The following is a 27,582-nucleotide window of genomic DNA, read 5'->3' as shown; positions in this document are numbered from 1 at the left end:
TGATGACGAGGCAAGATAAGCCACCAGAGATTCACTTTGTGTATTTGTATGAACAAGAAAAAAAGGTATTTGTCATTCTGGTTTATTTCAATGCTTTTGCATGTATAAAACATACTTTAAATACTTTACATAAAAATTAGCAAGTGGTTTGCTTTTTAAAAACACCAAAGTCTTTGTGAGCTCTGATGCAGGTCTCTGACCTTCCAAGCTGACTAAAATGTTTGTGGTGTAATACCTTTCATCAGAACAAACACGTTAGAGAGGAGCTCCTTTCCCTCAGCTCCCATCCTGCTGATTCAGTTCCAAGTGGGAGGCACGGCCTCTCAAATTCTGATGGCAAGTGGTTTAGAGGCACCACCTCAGTCACAGTTTGGAATCACATATTCCAGCATTCCAATTCCACAAGAAACATCACTCCTGCTGTTCAAATCGTCTCACTATCTTTGCACTCTCTTTTTTCAGTTCCTCAATGTGAGCATTCAGACATTCCAGGATGTGCTGGGATCTCACTTCTTCCTCTTCCAGGTATCTTGCAGCTATTGATCCAACAGAAGCTGTAGGCAAGGGGCACTAAAGGGAAACAAAGGGATATCAGATATTCCTTCATTCCAAGTTTCAGCCAGAAACACCATGGATCTGCAAACCACACAACTGAACAGGCTCCTAAAGGGCTCTTGGGTCCCTTCCATCTTATTGGGCAGAATAAGCACTCAGGTCTGACACCTCTGCCACAGGTCATGCCCCTCCCAACAGCCTCCAGCCAACAGTCATTGCTTTCAACCAGCCAACACTGCCAAAAAATCAGTACTGAAGAATCACGGCTAAAGAAGGTCATTTCTCCTGGCCGTTGGTGCTCCTCGAGGTTTACATCCTGCTTCTTGCCTCCATGAAAAGCCCAGTGAGCAGCAGCACCTCAGAGTTTTGAGTTCCCGGCAAGGGAAAGCACTGCCAGACTGGGGATATCTGCTGTGTTTTATATACCTCCCATTCTTCCCTAAAGTAATGGGCTCCTGAAACAATCCCACAGGCAAGTACAGATCAAACTCCCCTCCCAGCTCAGAAAACAGCACCTCAGTCCAGCAAGCAGTGGTCAACAAACTACTCCAGATTCTTTCCTTTGCAGTCAAGAACTATTCCTGCTCCTCACATCACTTACCACAAGTTATTAACTTACAAAAACAACATTGTAAACCAGGCTTAATGTACAAGATGAAGAGAAGCCTCCTGCACAGGGGCTGGCACGTGAAATATAAGGTTACTAAGGGGCTGCTTTCCATAACAGACCATTTGCCTTGTTGTCTGGGCAAGAGAAAGTTAGTGGTTATTTCCAGATCCTGGAATCTTGTGGTTTTCAGGTCTTTTATCAACAGCCAGGAACAAAGGGAAGCAGAAAAAGGTTGCAGGTAACAGGCAGATCTCTCCCACCCCACTACTGCCTACGGATGAGAATTTCTCCTCTCCTGATGTTAAATGAAATGATTTAAAGACCCTGGACCTGACCATGAGCAGGGAGTCCCAGTCAACACCAGGAGAAATATGTGCATTTCCTTAGAAACCTTATTGCTACCTCTCAAAACAAAAAGTAGCATGTCATCTTCTACTAAGACATCAAGCCCTAGAGCTTCTCAGACCCAAAAGTGGAACTGTTCACACTTAAGGTCCAATACTGAAACCTGAAGAGTTTCCATTTAGAATATTACAGTTCCCTAAGCTCCCAATATTGCTTTCTGGACATGTCCACTAACTACTCTAGTCTTGAAACAATCAAGTTTCAAGTAAATCTCATCAAGATCTACAGAGCTTACAAGCCTCCACTTATCTGTGCATCAGCCTTAGAGCTGGACTCCTCTGGACTCCCCACAAAACAAAAACAGCTGTTGTCACTGCTAACAACACACAAACAGAGGAGAAAGTGTTCTGAACACTGCTAGGGCAAAACATCTGGAGTAAGGACCAGTACTCAGCATTCTCCCCTCCTTGAATTGCTACAGGAAGAAGTGATTCAGTCCATATTTCCTGTATCTTGGGCAAGTACTCCAGCAACTGAGCTGAGGTAAAAGGACAGAGAAACTCCCAACACTGTCCCTACTAAAAAAGTGTGATCAGCAGCTGGGGAAAATAGCAACCTCCCCTTGTGCAGTGAAGCAGGGATTTCAGACTTTCCCATCAGCTAGGATAAGCAACTTTAAGTTCAGTGTGCTGACTGCTGCAGCCCCACTCAGAGGGGTCAAACTCACCCTGTGCTTTACAGATGTGCAGCAAGCAGTCACTCAGAGACTGTGAAATACTGAAACACTCAGCACTCCATGTCCACTCTGAGCCACTGCTACAGAGCCAGGCCAAAGGCTGAGGCAGAACTCAGGTGGTGGTACACACTGAGGTACAGCACCAGCATGGAGAGAACCTCATGCTCCTGGAATTCGCTGAGCAATCACACAAACACAAAGCTTTTCCCCAAGGAGTTCTGAAGAGCCATCACATGGATGCCACTGGCCAACTGTTAACCATCCAGCAATGGCTGTCCCTCCCTCTTTATTGTCTGATTTATGCACACCATGCAGCCAAGTCATGCATTCAAAAACCTGCCTCCTTTTGCCAGATGAGAACCCAGGTCTATTTTCAGCTGTTGAATAGCAACCAGTTCCTGTACAACTGCTTACCAAAGGCACAGATTCTCTCTGATTATTTGAGACAGGCTGTTTGGATGCTTCATCTGCAAAATCTTTGTTTCCATCCACCATATGGAGAGAAGGCTCTGCTCCCAGCAAGGTAGGTGACTCCTGGCAGTTCTCCCTGCTGGTCTGGGAGGGTGACTCACCCACCTCGGGAGGCACAGGTCCCATTTCAGCAGCCCCACATCTCTGGGGCTCCCTGTGATGATGCTGAGCAGTCCCATCAGGCTGGAGATGTATCCTGGCTGCTTGTTCATCGTGCATGTGCTGTGCTCCCCAAGCCGTCCTGGAAGGCAGGTTTGAACACAGAACTGAGTTTGCCTCTTAGCAGCTGAGCTCCAGCAAAAACTCACACAGAGGTAACAATTAACAGAGACATTACTAACAGCCCTGGCAATCCAAACTTGTTAGCATAGCACTTCCAGATGCACATCCAGTCCCTAGGGAATTCTCTCTCCCTCTTCTGCTACTGTAGATACCAAAAACTACAGCCTGCACATCCTAAAACTGCTACAGAAAGGAGCGCAGCTGCCTGGGCCACATCTAATCCTGTCACCAAAAGGAGTACAGACTGCTGCTCAATCAGAGAGAGAGGCAAAGGCAGACAAAAGACAAACACTGCTGGCTCTGCAGAACACAAACCAGCTGGGACTCAAAGCTATCGCACTGCTGAAAGCATAAAGGCAGATCCCCAAACAGTCCCTGTGTTTTCCCAGACACACGCTGTGCTGCAGAGAGACACTACACACACAGTACATCATTAAAACCCACACATCCCCACGCCCTCTGCCCTCCTCCACGCTCGGGGTGGTGCCACACTCACCTGTGCTGCACACCCCTGGTCTGGGGCTCTTTGCCTGGCTCCTGCTGGGCAGTGCCCTGAGGTTCACCCGGGCCGAGCCACACACTGACTTCCAGCTTCGCCCGGGCCTCCGCAAGGTCCTTCCGCAGCTGCTGGTTCTCAGACTTGAGCTTGTGCAGCTCCACAGCACAATCTTCCCTGAGTGCTCTCAGGGTCACATCTTTTCCCTAACAGACAGAGAAGGGCTGAAGTCAAAAGTTCTGGTTTGCAGGACGCCACAGTCAGACCCAGAGCAAAGGCCAGCAGGAGATTCCTTAAGGCACATCCTCTAACCTCGATTTTGACTGTCAAAGCTTTCCAGGCTTTCCCGAGGGAAAATCAGTTATATGTGCCTCACTGGGTCTGCATCCAGACAGGCTGTGCTGATCCACCTGGGAAAGCAAGTCTCTCACCACTGAATGCTTTTGAAAACAGGAAAATAAAGACCAAGAATAGTTCACCTGTGTTTTAACCTGGCCTTTCTTTTGGAAACTCTGAACAAATTGCTTCTTCCCACTTCCTTTTTGCCAGTTCTATTAAATTTAGATGCTTAATTCATTCTCATCACTCCTGTATCTAAGGACTTTCCAAATGTGCATTAGGACCACCTGGCCAAGATCAGCAGCTCCTCTTTCATGGGGCTGTGGAGCTTTTTTTTCAAAGCAGAGTTCTTACTTTGCACCCTGCTACCAAATTTTTGGGAAGTCATGCAGGCAAAAGCCACCAGGCACTTTTCAAGCAGAAGCAATGGGCCTCAGGTTATTCAGTTTCAAATCTGCCCTCCCAAAAGCTCTGGTTTTTCTCCATCTCAACAGCCACAAGCTTCTGTTCAACACCCTCCCAAGAGCTTGGCACATTTGACAATCACCCCAAACTAGTACTAGAGCTAAGCACTTCCTTCCCACAGATCTGACAGGATAAAAGCTCTGCTATATTCCCATTAGGCTGTCAGCTGTCTGAAGCCAGTCCTTGCCCCCTGGGAAGCATCCATTCTGCTTTAGGTGAGACAGAACTTGCAAACGCAGCCACTAAAATGAACCAACTCCACGGTATTATTCCTGCCAAGGCTGCACCTTTTCCATGCAGGCTCCCCTTCTTCCCTCTTGCCAAGAGGGCCTCACCAAATCTCAGGAGTGCCACAGCAGCAGCAGCCCACCACAGGGTGCCTTCCTGGTGCACTATCCCAAGGCACATACTCCCAGGCTGCAATCTGCCCATGGAATGCCAGGGCCAGCCCTGCTGAATCGCTCCTCACCAGGGGAGAACATGTTCTCTCCCCAGTTATTTCAAGTAGTTACAGCTCTGGGACAGGCCAAAAGGACTTCACAGAATCAGAATCAGAGGTTTGAGGTAAACTGGCACAAAATGGAAGCATAATAAAATAATACAAACCATGGGCCAGAGCCCATGGAGAAGAACCAGATGATGGTTGTTCCTGCAGTTCTCCTCACCACTCTCTGACTGAACAAATGTTCATCATTTCTGCACCTTATTTCCTCACAAACTGCCCCTTTTGCTTGCGTTTTAAGTTCACTGAACTCTACCACGCGTTTTAAGAGGCCTGGGCAAAGACTCTGACTGCTCCCAGGTGGGAACACACAGCACCAGCCCCTTCCCATCTCCTGGTTCTCAGTGCATACCTCCAGCATACCACACTTGGTTTTTTCCAGCTTCTCTGAGAGATGACGGTTTTCCAGCCTCAAGGTTTCCAGCTGGACCAGAACTACCTGAGGAGACAGAGGCAAACAACAAGCTCAGAAAAAGAAGAGAGCACATACCCACAACACCCTCCAAGCATTTTCCACCCTCAAGTTCAACCACAGAGCAAGGTTTGGGCCATTAGTTGTGCAGGGACCCTACAGAAAAGGTCAGAAAAATGACCATGCACAGTCATTCACTTGAGTTTCCATCCAGGTCTAGCTAGCATGAGTGTTCCCAAAGAATTCTGTGGGACTGTCAGTTATTGGTTTGAAAAGCAGCAGCAAGACAGATTCAGTGAACACTATGGATTAGAAGATTCCATCAGAAGGGTCTCAAAGTCTTTGTTCAAAGGCTAAGGAGAGAAGGAAACTATGAACATAACTAGAAAGCAGGATGGTATTCCAAGCCTTCAAATCCCTTAAAGAGACAGTATGAGAGTCTTCTGCTTTTTTTACCCTGTGCTCCACTGCTTTCCTCTCTGCTCTTTCAACTTCTGCCTTCAGCCGCTGTTCCAGGTCTGATGTGGAGCCGCTTGTCGATGCAATGGTGATGTCCCGCTGGTGCAGCTCCTGTGTCAACCTGGAGATCTCCCTTTTCATCCCTTCCAGTTCACTGCTGCGGGTTTGTTCAGAGTGAGAGAGCTGCTCTTTGAGCTGGAGGGAGAGATGCACACATCACCCACGAGCTTTTAGAAGATGTTTCAGCAAAGAAAGCGAAGTATCGCACACAACAATGTGAAATCTCAGCACCGGAAAACAAAAGGCTCTATGTAACAAGCTCTGTGCATGTTTATCCTTCCTGACTGAAAGCCACCTCATCCCAGTCCTTTCCCACACCATAAACTGCCAACTGGGACAGGACAGGAGTTACATGCTGTGAAGCACTTGAGAAGGAAGATGCATAATTCATCAAATCACGGTCTCTTGAACTCACCACTGGACCTTGGTGACCAACACCAGAGAGCCAGAGGTCCACCATCACTGTGGAAGTACAGCAACACTTGGAAAAGATAACCTTGCAATTTGCCACTCTACCTTCCTGAGGTATTTAAAGACACCATTTAAGGATGGTAACTTTAAATAGCTCAAGCCAGATTTTTCTTCCAGGAATTAATTTGTCCTAAGTCTTCTGAATCAATATTAGCTTGTAGCAACTAGAGCTACCCATGGCAAGTTTCCACCAGCCAGCTATGCACAGGGTAAAAATACATCTCTTTGTTTTCATAACTACATGTGATGACCACAAGTCTCTGCATTATGAGACAATAATCATTCCCTATTTACTTTCCACATGACAGGCACAATTTTATTTTTAGTCTGTTCAATCTCATCTCTTTTCCAGTTTGCTAAGTACTATTCCATTCAGCTGTTCCTTGTATAAAAAACACTCCATCCTTTGGGTCATCTTTTTCCATACCTTATCTTTTGGTTTATACAATCCTTTTTTGAGGTGGCAGACCTGCACTGCATACAGTATTCTGGTAGGCACACTGTATATTTATTCAGTGACACAACAGAACAACAGCAGCATAATTTCTTCCCCAGGATTCCATTCCATTAGTCAAAAATATTAACCACCCAAACATTCAGGATTTTTCTGAGTATTATAAGCATTTTAGAAAATTGAACCAGATGATCTCTGCCTAGCCATGTAAATACTGTACACATGGTGATTTATCTCCATGTCACCTCAATGCCTCCCAAGCATATAAAATAGAAACAGCCATCATAAATCTCTCTCTCCTCCCCAGCAGCCTGTGGGAGATTCATTTACTGTGTGGCTGTTTAGATGTGTAACCAAGCACACATCTCTGGCAAGATCTGTACCTCTACACATTCAGAATAAAGGATGAAGGATTTCCACACAAGTCATGTTTTTCACTCAAGCCCAGTGAGGTTTCTACTCTACCAGGTTGCAGTGAAAGCTCTCACACCAGCTGATCCAGACCATTATTTAAAGTCAAGCCTTTTGGAGGGCTTGTTCCCCTTGGGTACTCAAGCACTGGGGTGAGGCCCTCGTACAGGTGAGCAGCTCCATCCTCCCAGCCCCTGACTTCATGTCCAGGTACCAAGCCTGAAACAAACTCCCTTATTCACAGATGGACTAGAACACACTTGAAGCCCTGAATCAAGCGTGATAGGACATATCACAGCAAACTCATTCCCTCTCTGCTCTTCATCCTGTTGGGAGCCTGTATTAGGCTTAAACTCATGATTCCAGACCCTAATTTCTTTGCATTTTTGTCCCTCCAGCACTAATTCAGGTATTTTCACAGTGCACAGAAGTACTGTGGGATGCAGGGCAGGCCCAGGAGATGCTCACAAAGCCAAGTTCAGACACCTGCAAACACCTCCTCTCAGCTCCTCCTGTCAGGTGTGCTCCTTACCTTCAGCACATCCCTGACTCCACAGCACCCCCGCCCTTGGTCCCCTGGAACTGTGCTGCCTGTGCATATGGCACACATGGGATCAGCTCAGCCCTCCAGTGCCTTCCCAACCCCCAGGAACAAAGCCACGGTACCTTTTTAATCTCTGCCTTTGACTCAGTCTGGTGGTCTACCATGGACTGCAGCTCTTTGATATTCTCACCCAGCTCCTCCCTCAGCTGCACACACCTGGCGTTTGAAGACACCAGGCTGGGTAAAAATGTAAAAGGACAGATTAGAATACCCTGAGGAGGGGGAAACGGTCAGAGAAACTCTGATCTTCCAAGCAGTCTCCTATGTCCGTCAGAACAGAAACCAGACTCAGCCTACAAGCTCCTTACCAATCCTTTGGGTTTGCTTTCCAAAATCATTTCAAAACAGATCAGCAAGCTGACCTAACAGCTGTTTCTTGTTTCTTTCTCTACCATGCTAAGATTACAAACTTTCCATGCAAACATGAATCTGAAAACCACAAACTCAGAGAGGAATCACAGAATCACAGGATGGTTTGGGTTGGGAGGGACCTCAAAGCTCATCTCGTTCCACCCCCCTGCCAAGGGCAGGGATACCTTCCATGAGATCTGGTTGTTGCTCCAACCCCCATCCAGCCTGGTCTTGAACACCTCCAGGGATGGGGAGTCCACAATCTCTTTGGGCAGACCTGTTTGTAGCTCTTATTTCATGAAAAGTCTCCATCTGGTTCTTACCAGCTGCCTAACAAAGACTCCTTAACCTATTAGTGGGAAGGTGCTCAGCCTAAGCAAGCTGAAACACCGAGAACACCCACAGTGTGCAGTGAAAAGCAGCCAACCAATTAGCACTATCACACTGCAAAATGAATAGCACTTGATTTCTTTAGCCCTTTGATATTTAAAACAAGCCTACAAAAATCAGTGGGACGGGTTAACTGGATGAATACAATTAGGTGCTGCATTATTATCCAAGATTAATTGCACTTTCAAGAGGAGCAAGCAGTGGGCTACCTGTTCTCGAGACGAGTCACCTCCGACTGCAAGTGCTGTTCCTTCTTCTGGGCAACATCCAGCTGCAGCAGCACGTGCTCCAGCTCCGGAGAAGGCAACCGCTGCCCTTGCAAGCGTTCCTCCAGGGCCCTGAGGAGAAACCTCAGCTTCAGCCTCAGCACAGAAACACCACGTCTGAGTTCACTGATACAGGGAACACAACCCCTGGTCTCTTGGACCTCTCTGCAAAACACACAGAGCGCAGCAGTGGCCGACCTCTGCGTGCATGTGAGGAAGCAAACACACAGCTGGATGACAGCCCCTGCCTGAGTTCAGGCTGATTGAAAACCACCACATTTTAGTTTCATGTTGGCCTCCCTGACAGAGATTGGCTGGTTGGTAGGTAAGCAACACCCAAGCCTTCTGACACAGCCACCAGAACCCGACACTTCTGCACGTTGCCAGTGCAAAAGGTGAAGGCCAAGATGATTTTGTCACAGATGTAGTTACCTCACCAAGGCCCCCATCTGACATCAAATCGGTGAGAACTTTCAGTTATGTTAATTAGCACGTTATCAACCGTGAACAGCCTCCAGCACTTGACTGAAAATGCCTGAGGGAAACAACCTCAAAAGCCCTGTGCTGCCTCCAAGAAACCCAGCTGAGGAGAAAGTGCGTTCCTTCCACCCTCTTCATTGATTATCAGCTGATTTCAAGAGCCATGTAATTTGGCAAACGCTGCAAGGGAGCACTTGTGAGAAACGACAGCACACCACTCTAGACACAACCAACACAGATCCAGCTGCTACTGTCCTCAGTGGGAGAACCTGGAATGTAGATCTGGATTCAAGAGCCTAAGTACCAGTGAGGCCCAGATGCTACCTGATGAGGAATTCCTTTGTGTGAAGAGTTTCAGTCATCCTGGCCAGCTCTTTCTGTAACTGTTCCTGCTGCAGCTTGGAGCTGTCAATGAAATCTTCCTGAGACTGCAAGGTGGCTTTCAGTTCCCTCTTCTCATCCTGCAGCACCTGCACAGGAGGGGGAAGGAATGACTGTTGCAAGATGGACTAAATCTGTTTGCTGTAATGTGATGAGAGGTTGATCAGATTTTTTAGGACCCTTGGAAATACTGCAGAGCAGCACAGGGTTACCAGATCAGTTTTGAGGCCAATCAGGAACTTTACAAAGGTTCTAGAAAGAGACAAAAACCCTGGGATTAAAAGCCTTCCTGCTACTTCTCACCCGCACTGCTTTAGACCCATTTCCGTAACAGTTCCACTGACCTCTACCATTTTCTTGGACTGCCTCAATTCCTCTTGCACTCTTTGCTGATCTGCCAGAATCTGTCGGTTGTTCTCACTCAGGTCATCCACTCTCATGTTTAGCCTCTCCACCTCCAGCTGATTGGCGCTGATGGTGTCATTGGCCCTCTCCAGCTTGCTGGTTAAGTGCTGGATTTCCGACTGGCTGGCCAGCTCCACCGAGTCCAGAATCTGCTTCCGATTGGCAAGCTGGGTCTGCCAATAGTAATTGGTGTGCAGTACAGGTAAATCACAGAAAACATGGTGTATCAAACCACATTCAACACAGCTACTGATTTCTTGGTGTACTGAGCCACATCCTCAAAGTAGGCAACATGATCTTGCAGGGAAGCAGGGAAAGCATTGCTCCAGGGTTACACAATGGGTAACACTCCTGAAGGCAAACAGAATAAAAAATAAGGAAATGAAAAAAGAAGGGGCCCTCTGATTCCAAAAGGGTTCAAAGAGAATCTGGGAAATGAGGATCTCAGAGCACTCCAGCTGCCCGAGTATGAACCAAGAACAAAGCCACCTGCTGGTTTTGGCTCGTGAAGCCAAGGCTAGACCAGGACAAACGGCTGCAGGTGAGATTTGTAAGTACCATGCATAAACAAGAGATTACCCAACTGTTAATCCCTGTTAATTCCACACCAGGACAGAAAGCAGCTCTGGGCTCACAATGGAAAACCCGCAACCACCAAACAGCCCCAAAACCAAACCGGGTAACAGCCAATTTGCTCTGCCCTCTGCACTAAATACATGGTTCCAGCAGCCTGGGAGAATGCTCACTTTGAATGTTTCATTGTTTTAATGTAGACAAAAAAGTTATAAGGAACCTATGACTAGCAGACAATACATGCTCTGTTATTTATAGGCACAATACCTTATTTCATAGTATTTCTTTCCACACAGCTAGCTGGTGAAATTTAACAAGCCAGCTCTCACATAAGCTTCTGTGAACATTCATTTCATATATTCCCTTTTCGTACAGAACCTTTCAATTTTTAAAGGTTGAAACAAAATATTTGAGTAGTTTTATACTCCCAATTTCTAAGAGTAGCAATTCCTGCCAGCTTGAGAATCACCACATACCTTGATTTATTGCCTGGCACATAATGGCTCATAACTAGGAATACTATAGGAACTGTGCATTTGCAAGACTATGGTATAATTCTGATTACAGCCTTTCATTATTATTTGAATAGTCATGACAGAAAAGGTAATCAGGAGGGGCAAGAGTAAAGCGCAGCCTTTCTTCACCCAAAAAAACAGAGTAGCAGACTGCTTGAATATGTATTTCTGCATTAAGAAAACATTTAAGCTGTCTCATATTTTCATCCACAGAACATGCAGGCCAGCACAGAATTCCAGGTCTCACCTGCTGACTTTAAAGGCTGCAGGTGTTCCAGAAGGTGCTCAGAACTGCAGAAGAACACCAGGCTTCCTAAGCAGCATTACAAGGGATGAGGGGAAGCCAAATGAAAGGAGAGTGGGGAAGTACTCCATGGTCATGGATCTCAGCATGACCTTGTGCCAGCAAGACAACCAAGCACACAAAACATAATAATAATAATAATAATAATAATAATAATAATAATAATAATAATAATAATGGCCAGTCTTCGCGAGCGAAGATCCAGGGAAGGTCTTTACACCTTCCAGCCTGCGCACATACAGAAACATCAAAGGCAAAAGTGTAGCACTTCCATGCTGGGCTTTTCAAAGCAGTTGAGGATCCAGGCAGTCTGTTCACAGTACTTAAGTCACCTACGCTGCTTTGGGAAAACCTCCCCAAATTCCTGGCTTTCTGCTGCACCGTAGAAGAGCAACTCTGAGTCCCAGTGTCCCAGCCTGTGCTCCAAGGACACATCTGTGCTCAGACAATTGAGCTATCAATGACACACAGACAGCAGAGCAGCGAGACCTTCTGCTCAAGGACTCTCTCTGCATTTGTAGACCTACTGGTGTCAGCCTCTCACAAAGGCCCTGTCAGAGCCAGCTTCAGTCCTGTCATCACAGACTCCCTCCTTGCAGGAGCTTCCACTCAAGAGCGACTCAGGAGCCCATTAACTGCAAAGTCCCCAGCAAGAGCTTCTTATCAGTGTCTGCTGTGATTGTGTCAGTGTGACTTCACAGCTGTGCTCTAGGTCAATTCATCTCGCTCTACTGCAGCACCACTACCTCCCTGAGCCATCAGCTTTGCAGGAACAGCAGCCACACTACTCCTTGCCTTAGGAGACTTCAAAAAAAAAAAAAAAAACAGACGAGGGGCTAGAAAATGCTGTTACTTCAGTACTTTGTTAAAACCTCTGCTGTAGGGAAAGAATATTTTCCAAAAGCACCCTCTGAGCTGGACCCACAAGGTACATATTTAGCTGCTGGCAGGTACACAGCTTTCAACTAGACAACATGATGTAACAGCTATTTTAAAGTGTCATATGCTGTGGTCTCTGCCTCCCAGGGAAAGATGTATCCTACCATCTTCTCTGCTAACCAGAGGGGTGTCAGGGAGAGCTGCACAAGGTTTATCTAATCTCTGCTGACAGATTCCAGATCTTTTTTCCATACAGCACTTGTACAAGTAAACCTTATTCCACCGGGACATTAAAAGTCACTTCAATGGCAACCTGAACTGGATGGAAGCCTGGGAGATTTCATTAGCCTCTCCCTCCTCCCCCTCCCACCTGCTGCCACAAACAAAACAGAAACTTCGAGCACGTTAATTGTACCTGCACGAGCTCGGAGTGCTCTGCCAATGCCTTGCGCTGAGCCTCCAGCGATGCCACCTGCTGCTGGTACTGCAGGCGCTGCTTCTCCCACTCGAGTGATTTCTGTCGGAACTCCTGCAAGAACAGCAGGGGCAGCACATTCCCTTCCAGTTCACATCCACATTCGCCTTCTCTCCCACTGTATCCTCACACACCTTTCCCCACAGCAGGGAAACCATTAGCCAGTCACCTGATGCACCGGCTCAGCAGCACAGAACCCTCACACACTGTGCTCGCTGCATTCCCTCCCCTCCCGAGGTAAAACATCAGTGTCAATTATTGCTGTTTACAAATGTTAAGTGCCAACACATTCATGGCTGGTTTCATGGGTCTGCTGTCAGAGGTTTAACAATTCAGGCTGGCTTCAGCTTCCAGAACATGCTGCCATTGAAATCAGTAAGATGACGAGAATGAAGTATAGAATTTGAATGCTAATCTCTGCCCCAGAAACTGGGCACTGTGTCAGGCGGGTGTGTGTGTGTGTTACCACATCTTTGGGGTACAGGAGGAGAAAACTGAGTGGGGTTGAGCTCAGCAGAGCAGAAAGATTAAAAGATGAGACAGGGTTGAGAAGAAGTTTGACATGTAGCTCCCTCCTCCTCAGAAAAAGGGGGAATACAACCTCCCCACACTGGAACTCATTCCATTCACATAATTTATTACTCTTTCAGCACCTTCTTCTTTTCATTTAGTCTGAGAACAGCATCAAGGTTTATCCTGTGTATTCAGAGGCTCCAGTGCAGGAAATTGCCTTTATTACAGAAGCAGTTGAGAAGAGCTACACCTGGATAGTTGATGAAGAGTACTCCTTAAACAGGATTCACAGTTCTCTTCCTAGTGGACAGCTCAGGCACCAGTAAGTCAGTTAATACATACAAACTGCTCAGCACTTGCTTTTTCACCACATACCTCCAGCTTCCTGGTCAGTCTGCTCAATTCAAACTCATCTTCTTCTTGTCCCTTGTTAGCATCTCCTCTGCCTCCCCTTGCTTTTCTCTTCTGCAGCTTCTCATAGCTCCTCCTCAGCCGGGACAACTGTGAGGAGACAGTGAGAGAGACAGCTTCGCTCAAGGCCCCAAGGCAGGAATTACAGAGCCCTTTGACAGAAGGGACACAGAATGGCTCACACAAACAATCCCCTCATCAAGGCCACACAGCTCACAAGTGAAGGCTTCCATTGGCATAATGAGCCTATTATACCAACAGCATTGCAAAGCAGGCCAAGATGTGTGAGAGGAGCAAGATATGCCACTGAAATCGTGGCATCAGCAGCTTTAATTAGACCTCTGCCTTACAATGATTAAAATATGACTAAAATGATAAGATGGAGGTTAACATGTAGCTGTCAATGCAGAAAGAGCACATCCCTCTCCCTACAGGTGGCTCCCAGCCACAGGAAGAGCCAGCAGGACCTGTGGCTGATCTCCTCCCACAGAGGAGCACACCCACCACACCACACACAGCGACAGATTCCTGGGTGGCTAAAATACACTTGTGCAGCACAGGTGGGAACTGGAACTCTCCCACTTACTGGGAGAAGGAAGATTTGAGAGTTGCCATTACCAATAATATCAACACCACTTCATCTGTCATTTTCTGCTTAGATACACTATGTATTTCACAATGAGTGGAGAATGCCAACAGAAAATATCACTCCTACGCCCGCTGCTAGGATGCTGGAGTCATATCAGAAGCAGGAATGAGGAAAAAACTCTTGACATTTAAATGACCCTCTTTGCAAATAATCACTTGCAACTGGCAGAGTTTTCCATCTGATGATCTCCCCTCTGCTCAATTATTAAATAAAAAGTTTCCAAATAGCCACAGGAATTTGAGAAGGCATCATTCCCATTTTACTGATGGAGAAAGCTATGCCCATGGATGAACAGAAGGACCATGAGAAGAATAAATATTTGATTCAAGACATAATGCATTCAGTACTTTGGTGTCTTCAATGGGAACAGACAGATGTTCAGGCTTAGAGTTAATACCAACATCTTTTGCCAAACACATCAGGAGATAAGAGGTTTATTCTTTCTACAGTCTCAGTGAGTTAGACACTGTACCTGTAATTGCACTGGAAACGGTGGTAAACAGAGACAGAAATAATTTCCCCAAACAGTGCTAAGAACAGAAGACTGAGGAATATTGGAGCTCAACGTCATCAGCATTAATACTGTGTGGGTAAAACACCCACACACTGCAATTTAGGCCACAACACACTCTGTATTTCAGCCTTAGCAACTTAGGCAGAACTGCCAATGTACCTCAGCTTTGCTTTGCAGCCTATGCACAATTCCAGTGGGAGTAGCCAGTGAACGAAGACTGTTAGTCATATGGAACAATAAGGTGTTTTAAATGAGGACAGATGCCTTCTATCATCAGAGCAGAGACTATCAAATTAATTTCACTTATGGCTTAGAGCGAGCAGGAACCAGGCCCAACCCTCCAGAGAAAACAGGTCAGTGCTCTCCGAGCTGCTCATGCCAGTTAACTCTGTGCCACTGGCAAGCAAGCGGAGACAGGCAGAGTTCAGCCCTAAACCTGGAATGCTGTTACACCACCCGCAGCACAGGTACCACCCTGCGGTGAGCAAGAGTTAAAAGCTCTGAAATTATTGTCAAACAATATTTTCTGAGGATTTTACTAGTTTTTATTAAGAATAATATGCCTTGAGAGGACAAAATCCTTACCAACATCATCAGAGTCAACGGAGGCAAAAAGACGAGACTGCATACCATTGTTATTTCTTGATCTCACACAAGCCAGGTCAGTTACACTTCCACCCTTTCTGAATTTCAGAAATGCTGAAGGGCAAACTGCTAATGCCTGTACCCATGGCAACTCCAGAACCAGCACTGTGGTCACTGGGATGGGCAGACACAGGTCATTTTTGCAGTAAACTTCTGCAGATCTCCAGAATGTGAAAACACCTACTCCACATTTTTTCTCTAGCAGTTTTCTGTTCGTCACCAAGTTCCTCCAAAGCACAAAAAACTGGTCAAGTGAGCCATAAAAATGTCACTTTGTCTACGCTCAATGCTCTTTTTTTGCAAGCACAAAAACACTAAGAGAATGGGGAGGTTTAAAAGCACAGCATTTAAACAAAAGCCGTGAGGCAAAGTATTTCACCTGTCGCATCGTACGTCAAGTGAGAACTAAAAACCAAACCTTTCTTTTTGCAGCTCACCTCCTCTTGGAACGCCTTCAGCTGTTGTTCATACTCTCTAACCATGCCCTGCTTGGATTTTTCCACCTCTTCGACCTGGCGCCGCAACACGCCAACCTGAATCAAGAGTTAAAAAGCAAATTATTACAGCAGTGGAAGTAGACCTCAGGTTAGTAAGTACTAGGAGGTTTCACTGGGGTCCCTCACTGTGAATCAGATTAAATCTATGCCTAAATCTTTGGTAGGCTGGGGCCAGAACTGCTTCTGATATGGCCTCTTTTTTTGAGCCAGTTTCTGGCTTTCATTTTTGGGGATGAAGTTGACTGGTTTGGCTTGTGACAAAAAGGCCACTTCTATCCAGCGTTTTCATCAAATTCTCCACAAATATGCATTATGATTTCAAGCTACCTACCAAGAGAAAGGCTGGCCCTGTCATTATCTGTGCTCAGGTAAAAAATCCAAATGATGAGCGAGAAAGAAATAAATGAGGCTTTGAAATGCACAGAGAATATTTCCCTTACACTGATTCAACTGCTCCTGTGAGTCAGTTTTATCCTTTTTTTTTCCCAGAGTACCCACCCTTCTAACTGCAGGTCCAAAGGACAAAGTGAAATTAGAAGAAATCCCCACAGAAAACTCACATGACTAAATCAAAAGCATGAATATACTTCAGTAATGACTTTAGCCATATTTTACAGTTCAGTTTTGAAACCCCATGTTTTTGGGGGTAAGAAATATTTCAAGTGTCTTGAGAAAACACAATTGATAATAACAACGATAATAATAATGGCCAGTCTTCGTGAGCGAAGATCCGGGGAAGGTCTTTACACCTTCCAGCCTGCGCATTGGATTTTTTAGGTGAGACACAGTGTGCGCGGAACTGAGCCCACCCTTTAATCCTAAGGTTCATCTTCTAGGGCCAAGCGAGCTTGGACGGTGGCAGCGAGGTCCTCAGGACGTAGATGGGTTACCTTTAAGGGTTAACGAGCTCCATCAGCCCGGGAGTGGCCCTGACCGGGAATCGAACCCGAGAACAATGATAACCTATATGATAAAAATCACTATTCCTACAAATGAAAATCCTGTGGCACAACTGCAATTTATGGTCCACATCCTGTGCAAAAATTTCACTGATACTTCTCCACAAAAATTTCAAGACAGAAATTTTTTGCACTTCCCCCAGGCCTTTAATTAAAGACCATAAAAACTGAGCTGCATAAAACAGCCCTTGGAGAATCTCCCAGCAATACCTTAGTGTAGTTTCCAGAAGGAAATTGGGTTTTTTTCTACCAATGACTGCAGGTTGCTGGGCGGTCCATTACTGCTGTAACCAAATCCAGTGTCTCTGGGTTCTCTCTAGAAACTGAGAATTCAATCTGTGAACTTCCACCAACCTTTGAAGAGTTGATCACTTGACTCTGAATTATGAATTGGACACCTCATTCCAACAGGCCCCTTGGTAAATTCTATTCCTGATTTCCTGATTCTAACAGGTAAAACAGACTGGCTGTCCCCAAACAGAAAACAGTATAAAATGGAGGTACCTCCTTCTGTCTTTCCTGCAGAGCAGCCCTGGCAGAGGAAAGCTCCTGCTCCCGAGCACTCAGGCGAGCTTCCAAAGCCTGCGTCTGCCCTTCCCACTCAGACTTCTTGTGAGCCACCATGATGTCGATCTGCTTCATCAGCTCCTGCAGCTCGGCCTCGCAGGAGGTCAGGAACCCACCGCTGGAAGGCAAGGAGCCTGGAGGTAAAAGCAGCATCACCCAACACGGGTCTCATGTCCCAGACCAACAAAGGCAGAGAACACACTTGCACCAAGACACCAACTGTACACTCGAAGTGCTTTGAACACTCTGAAAATCAGCTTGCAGAGAAACAGAATCACAGGATCATTAGGGTTGGGAAAGACCTCCAAGACCATCAAGTGCAACCTCTGACAAAATGCCACCCATGCACACTAAGCCCCATCACTTAGGCATTCATCCCTTTGCCCCAGGACTGTGCATAATCTAAGTAAACCTAAGCATGTTTAATTCATATTTTGTATTTGCCTTAATTGCTCTCCAGGCAGAGGCATTTTAGACCAGGTTTCAGTCACCAGAGGAATCTCACAGCCGAGCTATCAGCTCCTGAAAACAGAAGTTTATCACAAATGCAGACAAACCTCGAAGCAGAGGGGGCTGGATGACAACATGATAATGAAGAATCCAACCCTCGCAATCCATCAGGGAGCACATGTGCCCTAGCAACACCCAGATTTCTAATTTGGTGCAGTAATTATTGAAGCCAATTCCAGTAACTCCTCTAAAACTTCCCAAGCTGCTAAGCCAGGGACAATATTAAGGCTTGCCAGCCACAGCCCTAGAGGGTGGTGAACTCCATAATGATCTTTACCCCTTTAATTTGCCTGTCAAACAGGGAGAACTGAAAAGAAATGGAAATCAATAGGTTAAGAGATAGAAATTTCTCTGCTCTCCCTGGGCATGTGCACACTTCAAAACTTGGCAGTTTTTCTATAGGAAAGAAATACTTCTTAAAGGAGCCAAAATCAGTCACAGTTGAAGCCCACCCTGTCCTGTGAGTTAATGCTAAAAAATTAGCAGCTATTATGCAGAGCAGGAACATTTCCTTCACAGCATCTGCTAACATGTAGCTAAGTCTAAACTTGATTTCTGCAACCAGTTCTCTGAAGAAGATACAGTATCAAATAAATTTGAGTCACATTCTCAAGGATGACTGGGAAAACGACATCAGTGACTTTTGCTTCACGCTTGTTTAACACATAAAACATTTTGTTCCATTATTGTCACTACAGTCTCTCTCGGGGATCGAAAAGTCTACATACTTTCACCTCAGACAGAGCATTAAAGATTCCTCAGAGCTGAATGGGACTCTACAGTTTCAACATGAGCTGGAAATAATCAGATGTTTTCAATAAAAACAGATAACAAAGTCACATCTCATTAACCTTGCATGGCTGCTACAAAATAAATATTTATTCCCAAGAAGGGTTTAAAACAATCAAGGGGAAAAAAAAAAAAAAGGTGGAAGGTTTTCAGGAAGATGTAAAACTAAATTGCTAACATAATATCTGTCCAGGGCTTATTGCAAAGCCAGCTCAGGCAGTGACTTTGCTTCTGCACCAGGTGAAGGCCACTGCACCACTGATACCGGAGGATTTATTCTGAATAGGAGGAAAGGTTAATACTTGAATCATTTTGAATGACTGCTGTGTACAGTTGCATACACACCTCCCCTGCTCATTTCTCTGCATTCCTTCCAGCAAAGCCTCCATCACCAAATCCTGGTGGCTTCAGCAGCTAGGGAAGCACAGGAAAGCAGCAGTCACCCATGGCAATGCACGAACAAGGCTGCTTCTCCACCCAGCTGCAGAAGAAGCAGAAGTCCACAAAGCAAAGAAGTTAAAAAAATTCCAGTGAGCATGCAGTTACAGGTGAGGAAAACAATGGTCACCTTCATGAACTTGTAAGCCAAACATCTGCCAAATAAAGGAACTCCTTAAAAATTCCTCTTAAATTATGCCTTAAATTATGGAAGTAAGTTGAACAGCTTAATAGCAGCAGTACATTGTTTTAGTTAAAAATCACACCTTTTAGGTCACAAACACAGGTATGTGTGCATACACATAGAAATTTCACATACTGGTGAAGCAAGAAGGGTTCACATTAAACGCAAAAACAGGGAGTAAAAAGTTACCATGGAACCATGGCCAGAAATCCAGAATTTATTTCAGTGGCTCCTCCATGAAACTGCAGCTCTCTAACATAAAAATGGTTAAACTCATCCCGAGGACAGAGACTTTGGTTTCACCCTGTGGAGGTATTAACACCAGCTTCTCTTTCCAAAACCTACACACTGTCTCAAGTATTGGAGATGGATCCTTCCAACATCTTCCTCAAAGATTAATACAGCATCATTTAGCAATCAACAAAAGGGGAACAGGTCACAGCAAGGGAGACTTTTTAAAAAGTAGGCTCAGCTCTGCTTTCACTTCCCTAAGAACCTTCTATCCTCTTCTAGAGCACTTTAAACACCATCCAGGGATTAAAGCCTGTCCTTGGGAGTTCTGCTGCGTTTTAAATCACACTCACACAGAAAATATACAGAAAAAAAATCCTATCCCTATTCTGATAGTGTTTTGTCTCTCTTTGGTCCTGCCTGTGCTTAACAAAACTCCATCAGTATGCAGAACACCTCCATGGTACTGCTGAGGGCAGGGTGCTGAGCAGAGCAGATGAGCACATCCCCTGAGCTGCTGACAGCATTCCAAAAGTTCTCCAGGTGGCAACAGCAGACATCAGGCAGCAAGAGCTCTTCCCTACCATTCTAATCACACCTACACAGAATCAATTTTCAGTGGGCAGAGAGATGAGGAGACAGAGAGCATAGAATCTTAGAACAGTTTGGGTTAGAAGGGACCTTAAAAATCATCTTGTTCCATTCCCTGCCACAGGCAGGGACACCTTCCACTAGCCCAGGTTGCTCCAAGCCCCATCCAACCTGGCCTTGAACAATTCCAGGGATGGGGCAACCTGTGCCAGGGCTTCAGTACCTCAAAGGGAAGAATTCCTTCCTAGTATCCAATCTAGCACTGTCCTACCATGACATGCCCTTGCTTCTATCATCCTTTAAGCAGGGCCCCCACAGTACACCTGACTCTGCCAGCTTTGCATACCTAGAATCATAGAATCATAGAAGAGATTGGGTTGGAAAAGACCTCCAAGATCATCAAGTCCAACCCCTGATCCAACTCCAATTACTATATCATGGCACTAAGGGCCATGTCCAATCTCTTTTTAAAAACCTCCAGGGATGATGAATCCACCACCTCTCTGGGCAGGCCGTTCCAATGCCTGATTACCCTCTCTGTAAAGAATTTCTTCCTAACATCTAACCTAAACTTCCCCTGGCAGAGCTTGAGCCCATGTCCCCTTGTCCTGTTGTTGGTTGCCTGGGAGAAGAGACCAACCCCCACCTGGCTATAACCTCCTCTCAGGTAGTTGAAGAGGGTGATGAGGTCACCTCTAAGCCTTCTCTTCTCTAGACTAAACAAATCCAGCTCCCTCAGCCTCTCCCCACAGCACTTGTGCTCAAGTCCCTTCACCAGCCTGGTTGCTCTTCTCTGGACCCGCTCCAGCACCTCAATATCCTTCCTGAACTGAGGGGCCCAGAGCTGAACACAATACTCAAGGTGTGGCCTCACCAACGCAGAGTACAGGGGAAGGATCACTTCCCTGCTCCTGCTGGCCACACTGTTCTTGATGCAGGCCAGGATGCCATTGGCCTTCTTGGCCACCTGTGCACACTGCTGGCTCATGTTCAGCCTCCTGTCGATCAGCACCCCCAGGTCCCTTTCTGCCTGGTTATTCTCCAACCACTCTGTGCCCAGCCTGTAGCGCTGCAGGGGTTGTTGTGGCCAAAGTGCAGGACCCGGCACTTGGCCTTGTTGAACTTCATCCCACTGGAGTCAGCCCAACTCTCCAGTCTATCCAGATCCCTCTGCAGAGCCCTCCTGCCTTCTAGTAGGTTGACACTCCCTCCCAACTTGGTGTCATCAGCAAATTTGCTGCCACCTTACCCAGGTTTTGGGGAAAAGCCTTAAAATCAGACATCTCTACCTGGTTTATGCTTCATCAGGTTCATTGTTTAGTACTAAATTTTGGCCTCTCAAGCTTGCAGGTCACATAGTGCCAGTGTAGAGGCCCAGAGAAGTTGCCTTTAGTCACAGCAAATCACAGGCACCCGAAGTAAAGACCCCACAGCTACCACAAGAGAGGACAATCTCCCTCATTAACTACAGCTGAAGCAAGGACAGCTGACTGGTCACTTCTGAAAAAGTGAAGAAAATGGAAACATTTGGAAAAAACAAACAAACAAACACCAAAAACATTTAAAAATAAACAAGGCTTATCATCCCAACTCGAGACAGAACTGTAGTAGATTCAAGTGTAGAAAACCAGACAATACACAGGAGGACTTAAGAATAATGCCCTTAAGAAAAGACTGGGATTACTTTGCATTTAAAAGCACAGAAAGATGCAATTTCGAAGTGTTGCTGGAAACATGCTTACAATGAACAGAAAAGCAGCAACAACTTCCCAAAAGCACTGCCAGAGACGTGCCAGTGGCCGGAATGCCACCTACGGCAGGAGCCGTGTGAAAACCACTCGTCATCGGGGGAAGAATAACGTAATCAGGTCGGAAAAGACCTCCAGGATCGCTGAGTCCAAGCTATGACCGAACATCACTTTGTTCCCCAGCTCAGAGCACCGAGTGGAGTCCCCCCCCTCCCTGGGCAGTCCCTGCCAACGCTGGACAGCCCTTTCCGTGGAGAATTTCTTCCCACTGTCCGACCTCAGCATCCCCCGGCGCAGCTTAAGCCTGTGAGGTGACTGCAGGAGTGACCGCGGCCAGCGTACCCGGGCAGCGCCACCGGCCCCGGCGGAGCATTCCCAATTCCCGCTGCGCTCCCGCTCCTGCCCAGCAGGAGCCTCCCCGCTCTCCGCCCATCCACGCTGTTTACCCCGCACCCGCCGCGGCGAGTTTCGCTGCCCGGGGCCCCTCCGACGCCGCTCCCCTCGCCTCCCTCCCCGCAAACACCCCGCACTAGCCGGCCGACCTCCCTCCCCGCAAACACCCCGCACTAGCCGGCCGACCTCCCTCCCCGCAAACACCCCGCACTAGCCGGCCGACCTCCCTCCCCGCAAACACCCCGCACTAGCCGGCCGACCTCCCTCCCCGCAAACACCCCGCACTAGCCGGCCGACCTCCCTCCCTCTCCTCCTCCCTCCCTCCTTGCGCCCTTCCCGCCTTTCCCCACCTAACGGCGGGCCCGGCCCGGCCCGGCCGCACTGCGCCTGCGCGGGGACCGCGCCTGCGCACGGCAGGGCCCGGCCATGGGCAGGGTACGGCGGGCGGGGGTCAGTGCGGGGACATTGGGGGGACACGGGAGGGGCACGGGGCGTACAGGGAGGACACCCGGGGGGACACACGGGGGGTATATGGGAGGGCACGGGGGGGACGCCGGAGGGGGCACTGGGGAGACACTGGTTACCGGGGGGATCATGGGGGCCACGGCGGGCTCACCGGGAGAACATTGCAGGGACATTCGGGACGGTACTGAGGGTACCACGGAGGGGACACCGGAGAGGGACGCAGTGAGGATACGGGAGGACGCGGGGCTGAGCCGGCGCGGATCGCACGACCCCGGGGCTGGGACCGCTCAGCCCGGTGCCCATCGCCGCCCCGGGCAGCGGGGTGTATTTAAATAAATACCTGTAGTCACCTACCCTGATCTGGTGTTAAATAAATACTTGTAGTCATCCACCCTGTTACGATCGAGCCGCAGGGTCACAACGGGGCGAGTCCCTGACGTGACACTTCAGGGAGGGCAGGGTACAGTGAAACACCCCGGAGGGGTTCTTGTAGCTGGTGGTGAAAGATAGGTCTTGTTTTATTTCTGTTTCACCAGCTTCCTGGACTTCAGATTCGGGCAGGATACTGGGTGCCGTGAAATCCTTTGCTGTGACTCTGCCAGATTCGTGAAGCCCTGGGTGAGGCACAGCACTGCTCAGGGCAGCAAAGGGTTCTTGGGCAGAGTTACAGGGGTGCTAAAACTCACTCAAAGTAGACTTCTAAAAATCAGTCAGTAGATACAAACACATGTAAATATCACTAACAAAAACCTGCTGGTTTTGTATATTTGTCTCTGATGCATATCAGTCTGCAAATCACTTTAATAGTGTTCTGTTCAGGTGAAGTAGTTCTCTTGCAGTTATAAGTGGATTAGGAAAATCAAGGTTTTCCTTAAAAGTTTAAGCCTAGCAGGAATTAGATCCAAACTGGAGCAAGCCCAGAGTCTGAACTGCAGTTCCTGGCTGGGGATGTTGTTGGGAACAGCATCTGCTTTGTGTCACAGGTTTAGCTGCACTCACCTGCTGCGAGGATGGACAGTGAGGTGCAGAGGGATGGCAGGATCCTGGATTTGATCGATGATGCGTGGAGGGAAGATAAATTGCCATATGAGGACGTGGCTATCCCTCTGGTAGGTGAATTGCTGCTTATCAATCTGAGTTAAGGCTGCTGTGTTTATCACAGCTCCTTCCAAGAAGCAGCACAGGGTGTTGCTTGTGGTGCAGCTAATTTGTACAAAAGGCTCCTGGGATGGATCTGACTCTTTCCTTACCCTATATGCCAGTCACTCCTGTGTGCATGAAGACGTGGATATTTCTGTCCCACGTCCCCTGACCAGTTGTTGAATCTTCTCAGAACTGGAGTGCCCTCCCATCACACTGTTTTGGGTTTGGCATCAGGGAGAAGTTCTGGTTTGGAGAACAGAGATGATCAGTCTCACGCTGACAGTCACAGTCCTGGTTACACTTTATTTCTACTTCCTGAAATTCCATTCAAAGAAGATGAAAAATTTCATACCTGTTTCCAGTCAGTCTTTTCCAGATGCAGTGTTGCTGTTGCCAGTTCAAGGACAGCAGTGTTGTGTCCAATGCATGGCAGCTGTCCTTTCATCCAGGGCTACCGGGCGGGAGAAGGGCAGCAGGGGAAAAGCTCTTGCTGATCCCACAAAGCCCAGAGTTGAAGCTTCAGATCTCCCCTCTGAAACCTTTCCTTAGCTACTTTGAAACTTCTAGGGAAGTGGGAGGTAGCTGAGGATTTCCCCTTTCCTTGTTCTCTCCGGTACATGAGCTTTACCTTGGCTAGCACTGACAAGGCAGTTGTGGGGATCATGAGTTTCCTTCAGCACAGAGAGATTTCCAAATTGTGACGTGGCTCAAGCTTTAGCCCTTCCACCACTGCCCTTTCAGGGAGGACAAGGAGCAGCTGCACAACTCCAAAATCCATATATACAGCACACAGGTTTTCCTGCCAAGAGCTGGGCTTGGGGGAAGGATCTTGCAGAACTGGAATTATCAGATAAAAGAGCCCAAACCCCCTATTGCTTTGGATAACATTTATAAGGCAGGCTGAGTATAATAAACTGGTTCCTTTCTGGCATTTGCCTTTACCTTGAGTCCCAACATTACTGTTTCTTCCCTTACAGCCACCTCTTGGGCTACGTACAGTCACATAGAGATGGTGGCCCCAGAGCAGGAACTAACTCACCAACTAACAGTAGGAAGAAAGGCCTTGCTGTGGATATTAAAATCCCCAGAGATGAAATTGGCTCTGATCACATGGGAAAAGCAGTATGAATTCACAGGAGACTTACTCAGGAGCACTGTAAAGGAACAAACAGAATGGCTGTGAAGTGCTCTTTGAGCCTGTCCTGAGCATTTGCTCCAGTGCTCACTTGAGAGATTCCTGGGAACTCAAATGGGCTCGAACCATAATTGTTTTCAAAACTGAAACATTTTAGTTAGCTCATGCTGGGATTTCCAGAGATCTAGAACTCGGAATTCCTGCCCAAATGGTATCTGGCAGAATAGCACTCAGTGTGACTGCAGCAGTACAGCAACACAGAGAACAAATAATAGAGGGAAAATGAAGTCTCAGTTAAACTATCCTTCCTCCTTACCATGTCGTGAGCAGCTCTGTGCCACACCTGGTAGGGAGTTCTGAGTTCTGCTGTTGATCCAGCACAGCCACACCTGAGTCCAGCATGTAAAGAGAAAGGATTTCTCACCTGCCATGGGAAAGAAATGTGTTACAGAATCAGTTGTCTTAATAACAGCTATAATAACTGCAGTATCTGTATTCTTGCCAACAGCAGGAGCAGCACATTGCAAACAAGCAATGGAATAATTGCATTGCACTGTTATTTACTTACTTTGCATTTGCTATATATTCTCCTTCACTGTGTGGCAGTCTGAGTGTATAGCAAGGCCCCAGGGTCCTGGAAAACCAATTTACCTTTTAGATTAAGCACCATATTCATGTGAAAAGAATATTGTTCATAACAGGGCTCAGTAATATTTTTAAGTGGATCAGTATGTATGATATTTATTGTTCAGATGCACCCTCCGGTCTCATTTGTATTTATCCATACAAAGCCTTAACAACCTGCTGCTTTCAGGAAGTATATTATGTGTGGAATGCATTGTACCTCTGTTTTGTTCTCAGAATGAGCTCCCTGAACCAGAGCAAGACAACGGTGGCACCACCGAGTCTGTGAAAGAGCAAGAAATGAAGTGGACAGATTTGGCTCTCCAGTATCTCCATGAAAACGTTCCACCCACGGGAAACTAGTGAATCAGTGAGATTTCATGCAGCAGATGCATGAATGCCACATAAAAATATTTTTCAGCTGACCACTGTTGTCAGAAGCTGCTCTAAGAAAGAACCAGCATTCCTGAAACATTTAGATTCCAGCAGTGTTCACAGCGACCAGTTTAAAATGCTTCTGTAATGAGTGTTAAATAGCAGAGGTTCTCTGACACCCAGAGCTAAGAGCAAAATGTTTCACTTATTTATTTCATTTTTTCTGTAAATTTTTCTTAAGTTGGTGCCAATTCTGATCTTCAGTGTTTTCTCCACATGATTAAAAAGTAGCTTTTTACTGCCTTGAGTTGTTACTGATTTCAAAGCTCACAATGGGATCATTGTCTAGAGTTCAGTGTACAAACCCAAATAGCTGTGAGTTGTTACCATCTTCCACTAGTGTGTGGCTGAGGAAGGATGTGTGGGGCAGGTGTGAAAGGCTGGTCAATAGATCCAAGAGCTGGAAGTAACCTGTACACACAGGTGGTCACTTGACCTCCTCATCTCAGGATCTGATACTGGAGGTGGAGAGCATTTCCAGTGCTGACCTCCTGGGAATGTTTGCCAACATGAACACCATGAACAGACAGAATTTATGCTAGAATGGTGCTTACTCAAAATCATGGTCTTTAGAGGAATGACTGAGAGTTCCAAGGAAGAGCCTGCCAGTCCCAGGGTACTGCCAGTCCCAACCTATTGAAATGAGATGCACTTGGATGAGCTACCTCAGAAGGGAAATGGGAATCCAAGGAAAGAAACAAGTTAGAGCTTAGCTTCAGGCAACAAGTTGTTACCTCTTTTTTTGTGTTGAGAAGAAAGGCAAGGCCCTCTTGATTTATCCCATTTTATCTCTGATTCACAGATGTCCTTTGCAACAGGTAAAAGCCTTCTGTTCATCTTCGTGTTTCACTGTTGGACTGATTCCGTCTCACCATTGGCAGAACTTCTTGCTAAGGAGAAAATGTTTTGACAGAGTTTAGGATTACTGGTGGGGGTGAGAAAGGAACTGGAAGGAAAACAATGTTTAAATTATATTCTTTTGCCAGTGCAGCAGAAAAAGCACTGTCCTGGACTTCCAGACTCCACAGAAGTTTTTGGGTGTCTTTTCTCAGTGTTCATCCTCTCCAAAATAACAAACCCCAGCTTTTGCCTGGGTGATCCATGCCTGCACCAGACAAGCAGCACACATTTGTCTGAACAAGAAGGAGCTGCAGACAGGCAGCAGGAAGAGTTAAGGATTAACCCAAGAATTAGCAAAGTCAAAAAGCTTAGTTTGCACAGCATGGACCAAAGAACCAGCTATGCAGCTGGGAGCTGTAATAGCTCAGCTCCTCCTTGGATCATTACCGGGGCAAAAAGCAGAGCCTGTGCTTAATGAGGGAGTTCTGATCCTCCCCAGGTTCCCTTTCCCTCGCCTACAGTTAGAAGAATTTGCTAAGAAAACATCAGGCAAAGCTACCACCCAGCTTCTATCCAGCAGCTATCCCCACTCTCTCTTCCCTTCCCCTCT

General features: G+C 46.8%; 2 protein-coding genes and 1 long non-coding RNA gene across 11 annotated transcripts; 1 reads left to right on the top strand and 2 right to left on the bottom strand.

Moving 5' to 3' along the window:
- Nucleotides 1-66: 66 nt before the first annotated feature.
- CEP63 (centrosomal protein 63) lies at nucleotides 67-22,722 on the bottom strand. 6 transcript variants are annotated; one of them, XM_050328077.1, is made up of 15 exons: nucleotides 22,681-22,722; nucleotides 19,091-19,226; nucleotides 17,384-17,580; nucleotides 15,861-15,956; nucleotides 13,580-13,705; nucleotides 12,632-12,745; nucleotides 9,885-10,118; nucleotides 9,484-9,629; nucleotides 8,623-8,751; nucleotides 7,735-7,849; nucleotides 5,670-5,867; nucleotides 5,154-5,240; nucleotides 3,496-3,701; nucleotides 2,661-2,958; nucleotides 67-570 (listed from the first exon to the last, which is right to left on the bottom strand). In XM_050328077.1, the coding sequence occupies exons 2-15, from the start codon at nucleotides 19,101-19,103 to the stop codon at nucleotides 412-414; spliced, it is 2,118 nt and encodes a 705-aa protein (XP_050184034.1). In that variant the 5' UTR covers nucleotides 19,104-19,226; nucleotides 22,681-22,722; the 3' UTR covers nucleotides 67-411. The 6 variants fall into 6 exon arrangements, with proteins under 6 accessions (XP_050184034.1, XP_050184033.1, XP_050184030.1 ...); XM_050328076.1 differs by having other exon boundaries at nucleotides 17,384-17,564; XM_050328073.1 differs by lacking the exon at nucleotides 22,681-22,722 and adding an exon at nucleotides 22,280-22,295 and having other exon boundaries at nucleotides 17,384-17,564; nucleotides 19,091-21,689.
- ANAPC13 (anaphase promoting complex subunit 13) lies at nucleotides 22,722-26,376 on the top strand. Of its 4 annotated transcripts, none has more exons than XM_050328087.1 (4): nucleotides 22,747-22,765; nucleotides 23,332-23,413; nucleotides 23,779-23,904; nucleotides 25,935-26,376. In XM_050328087.1, the coding sequence occupies exons 3-4, from the start codon at nucleotides 23,806-23,808 to the stop codon at nucleotides 26,058-26,060; spliced, it is 225 nt and encodes a 74-aa protein (XP_050184044.1). In that variant the 5' UTR covers nucleotides 22,747-22,765; nucleotides 23,332-23,413; nucleotides 23,779-23,805; the 3' UTR covers nucleotides 26,061-26,376. The 4 variants fall into 4 exon arrangements, with proteins under 4 accessions (XP_050184046.1, XP_050184047.1, XP_050184044.1 ...); XM_050328088.1 differs by having other exon boundaries at nucleotides 22,759-22,780; XM_050328089.1 differs by lacking the exon at nucleotides 23,332-23,413 and having other exon boundaries at nucleotides 22,722-22,765.
- LOC126646625 (uncharacterized) lies at nucleotides 25,121-26,770 on the bottom strand. The gene is made up of 3 exons (XR_007630347.1): nucleotides 26,687-26,770; nucleotides 25,642-25,707; nucleotides 25,121-25,497 (listed from the first exon to the last, which is right to left on the bottom strand). It is a non-coding gene; the product is annotated as an uncharacterized LOC126646625 (long non-coding RNA).
- Between the last annotated feature and the right edge of the window lie 812 nt (nucleotides 26,771-27,582).

The sequence above is a fragment of the Myiozetetes cayanensis genome, unplaced genomic scaffold (assembly GCF_022539395.1).
Source record: "Myiozetetes cayanensis isolate MyiCay16 unplaced genomic scaffold, myiCay2020 scf36, whole genome shotgun sequence".
Lineage (NCBI taxonomy): Eukaryota > Metazoa > Chordata > Aves > Passeriformes > Tyrannidae > Myiozetetes > Myiozetetes cayanensis.
Note: the sequence above shows the minus strand (reverse complement) of the source record. Positions and strands in the feature narration are given on the sequence as shown.

What these genes read in the sequence shown, in the direction of transcription:
- CEP63 (XM_050328076.1), bottom strand. Translation starts at nt 19,134, where the DNA reads ATGGAGGCTTTGCTGGAAGGAATGCAGAGAAATGAGCAGGGGAG. An exon ending in GACTGACCAGGAAGCTGGAG is followed by an intron (nt 12,746 to 13,579) that starts GTATGTGGTGAA and finishes CTGTTCTTGCAG; the next exon opens with GAGTTCCGACAGAAATCACT. An exon ending in AGTCCAAGAAAATGGTAGAG is followed by an intron (nt 9,630 to 9,884) that starts GTCAGTGGAACT and finishes CCTCCTGTGCAG; the next exon opens with GTGCTGCAGGATGAGAAGAG.
- ANAPC13 (XM_050328089.1), top strand. Translation starts at nt 23,806, where the DNA reads ATGGACAGTGAGGTGCAGAGGGATGGCAGGATCCTGGATTTGATCGAT. An exon ending in AGGACGTGGCTATCCCTCTG is followed by an intron (nt 23,905 to 25,934) that starts GTAGGTGAATTG and finishes TTTTGTTCTCAG; the next exon opens with AATGAGCTCCCTGAACCAGA.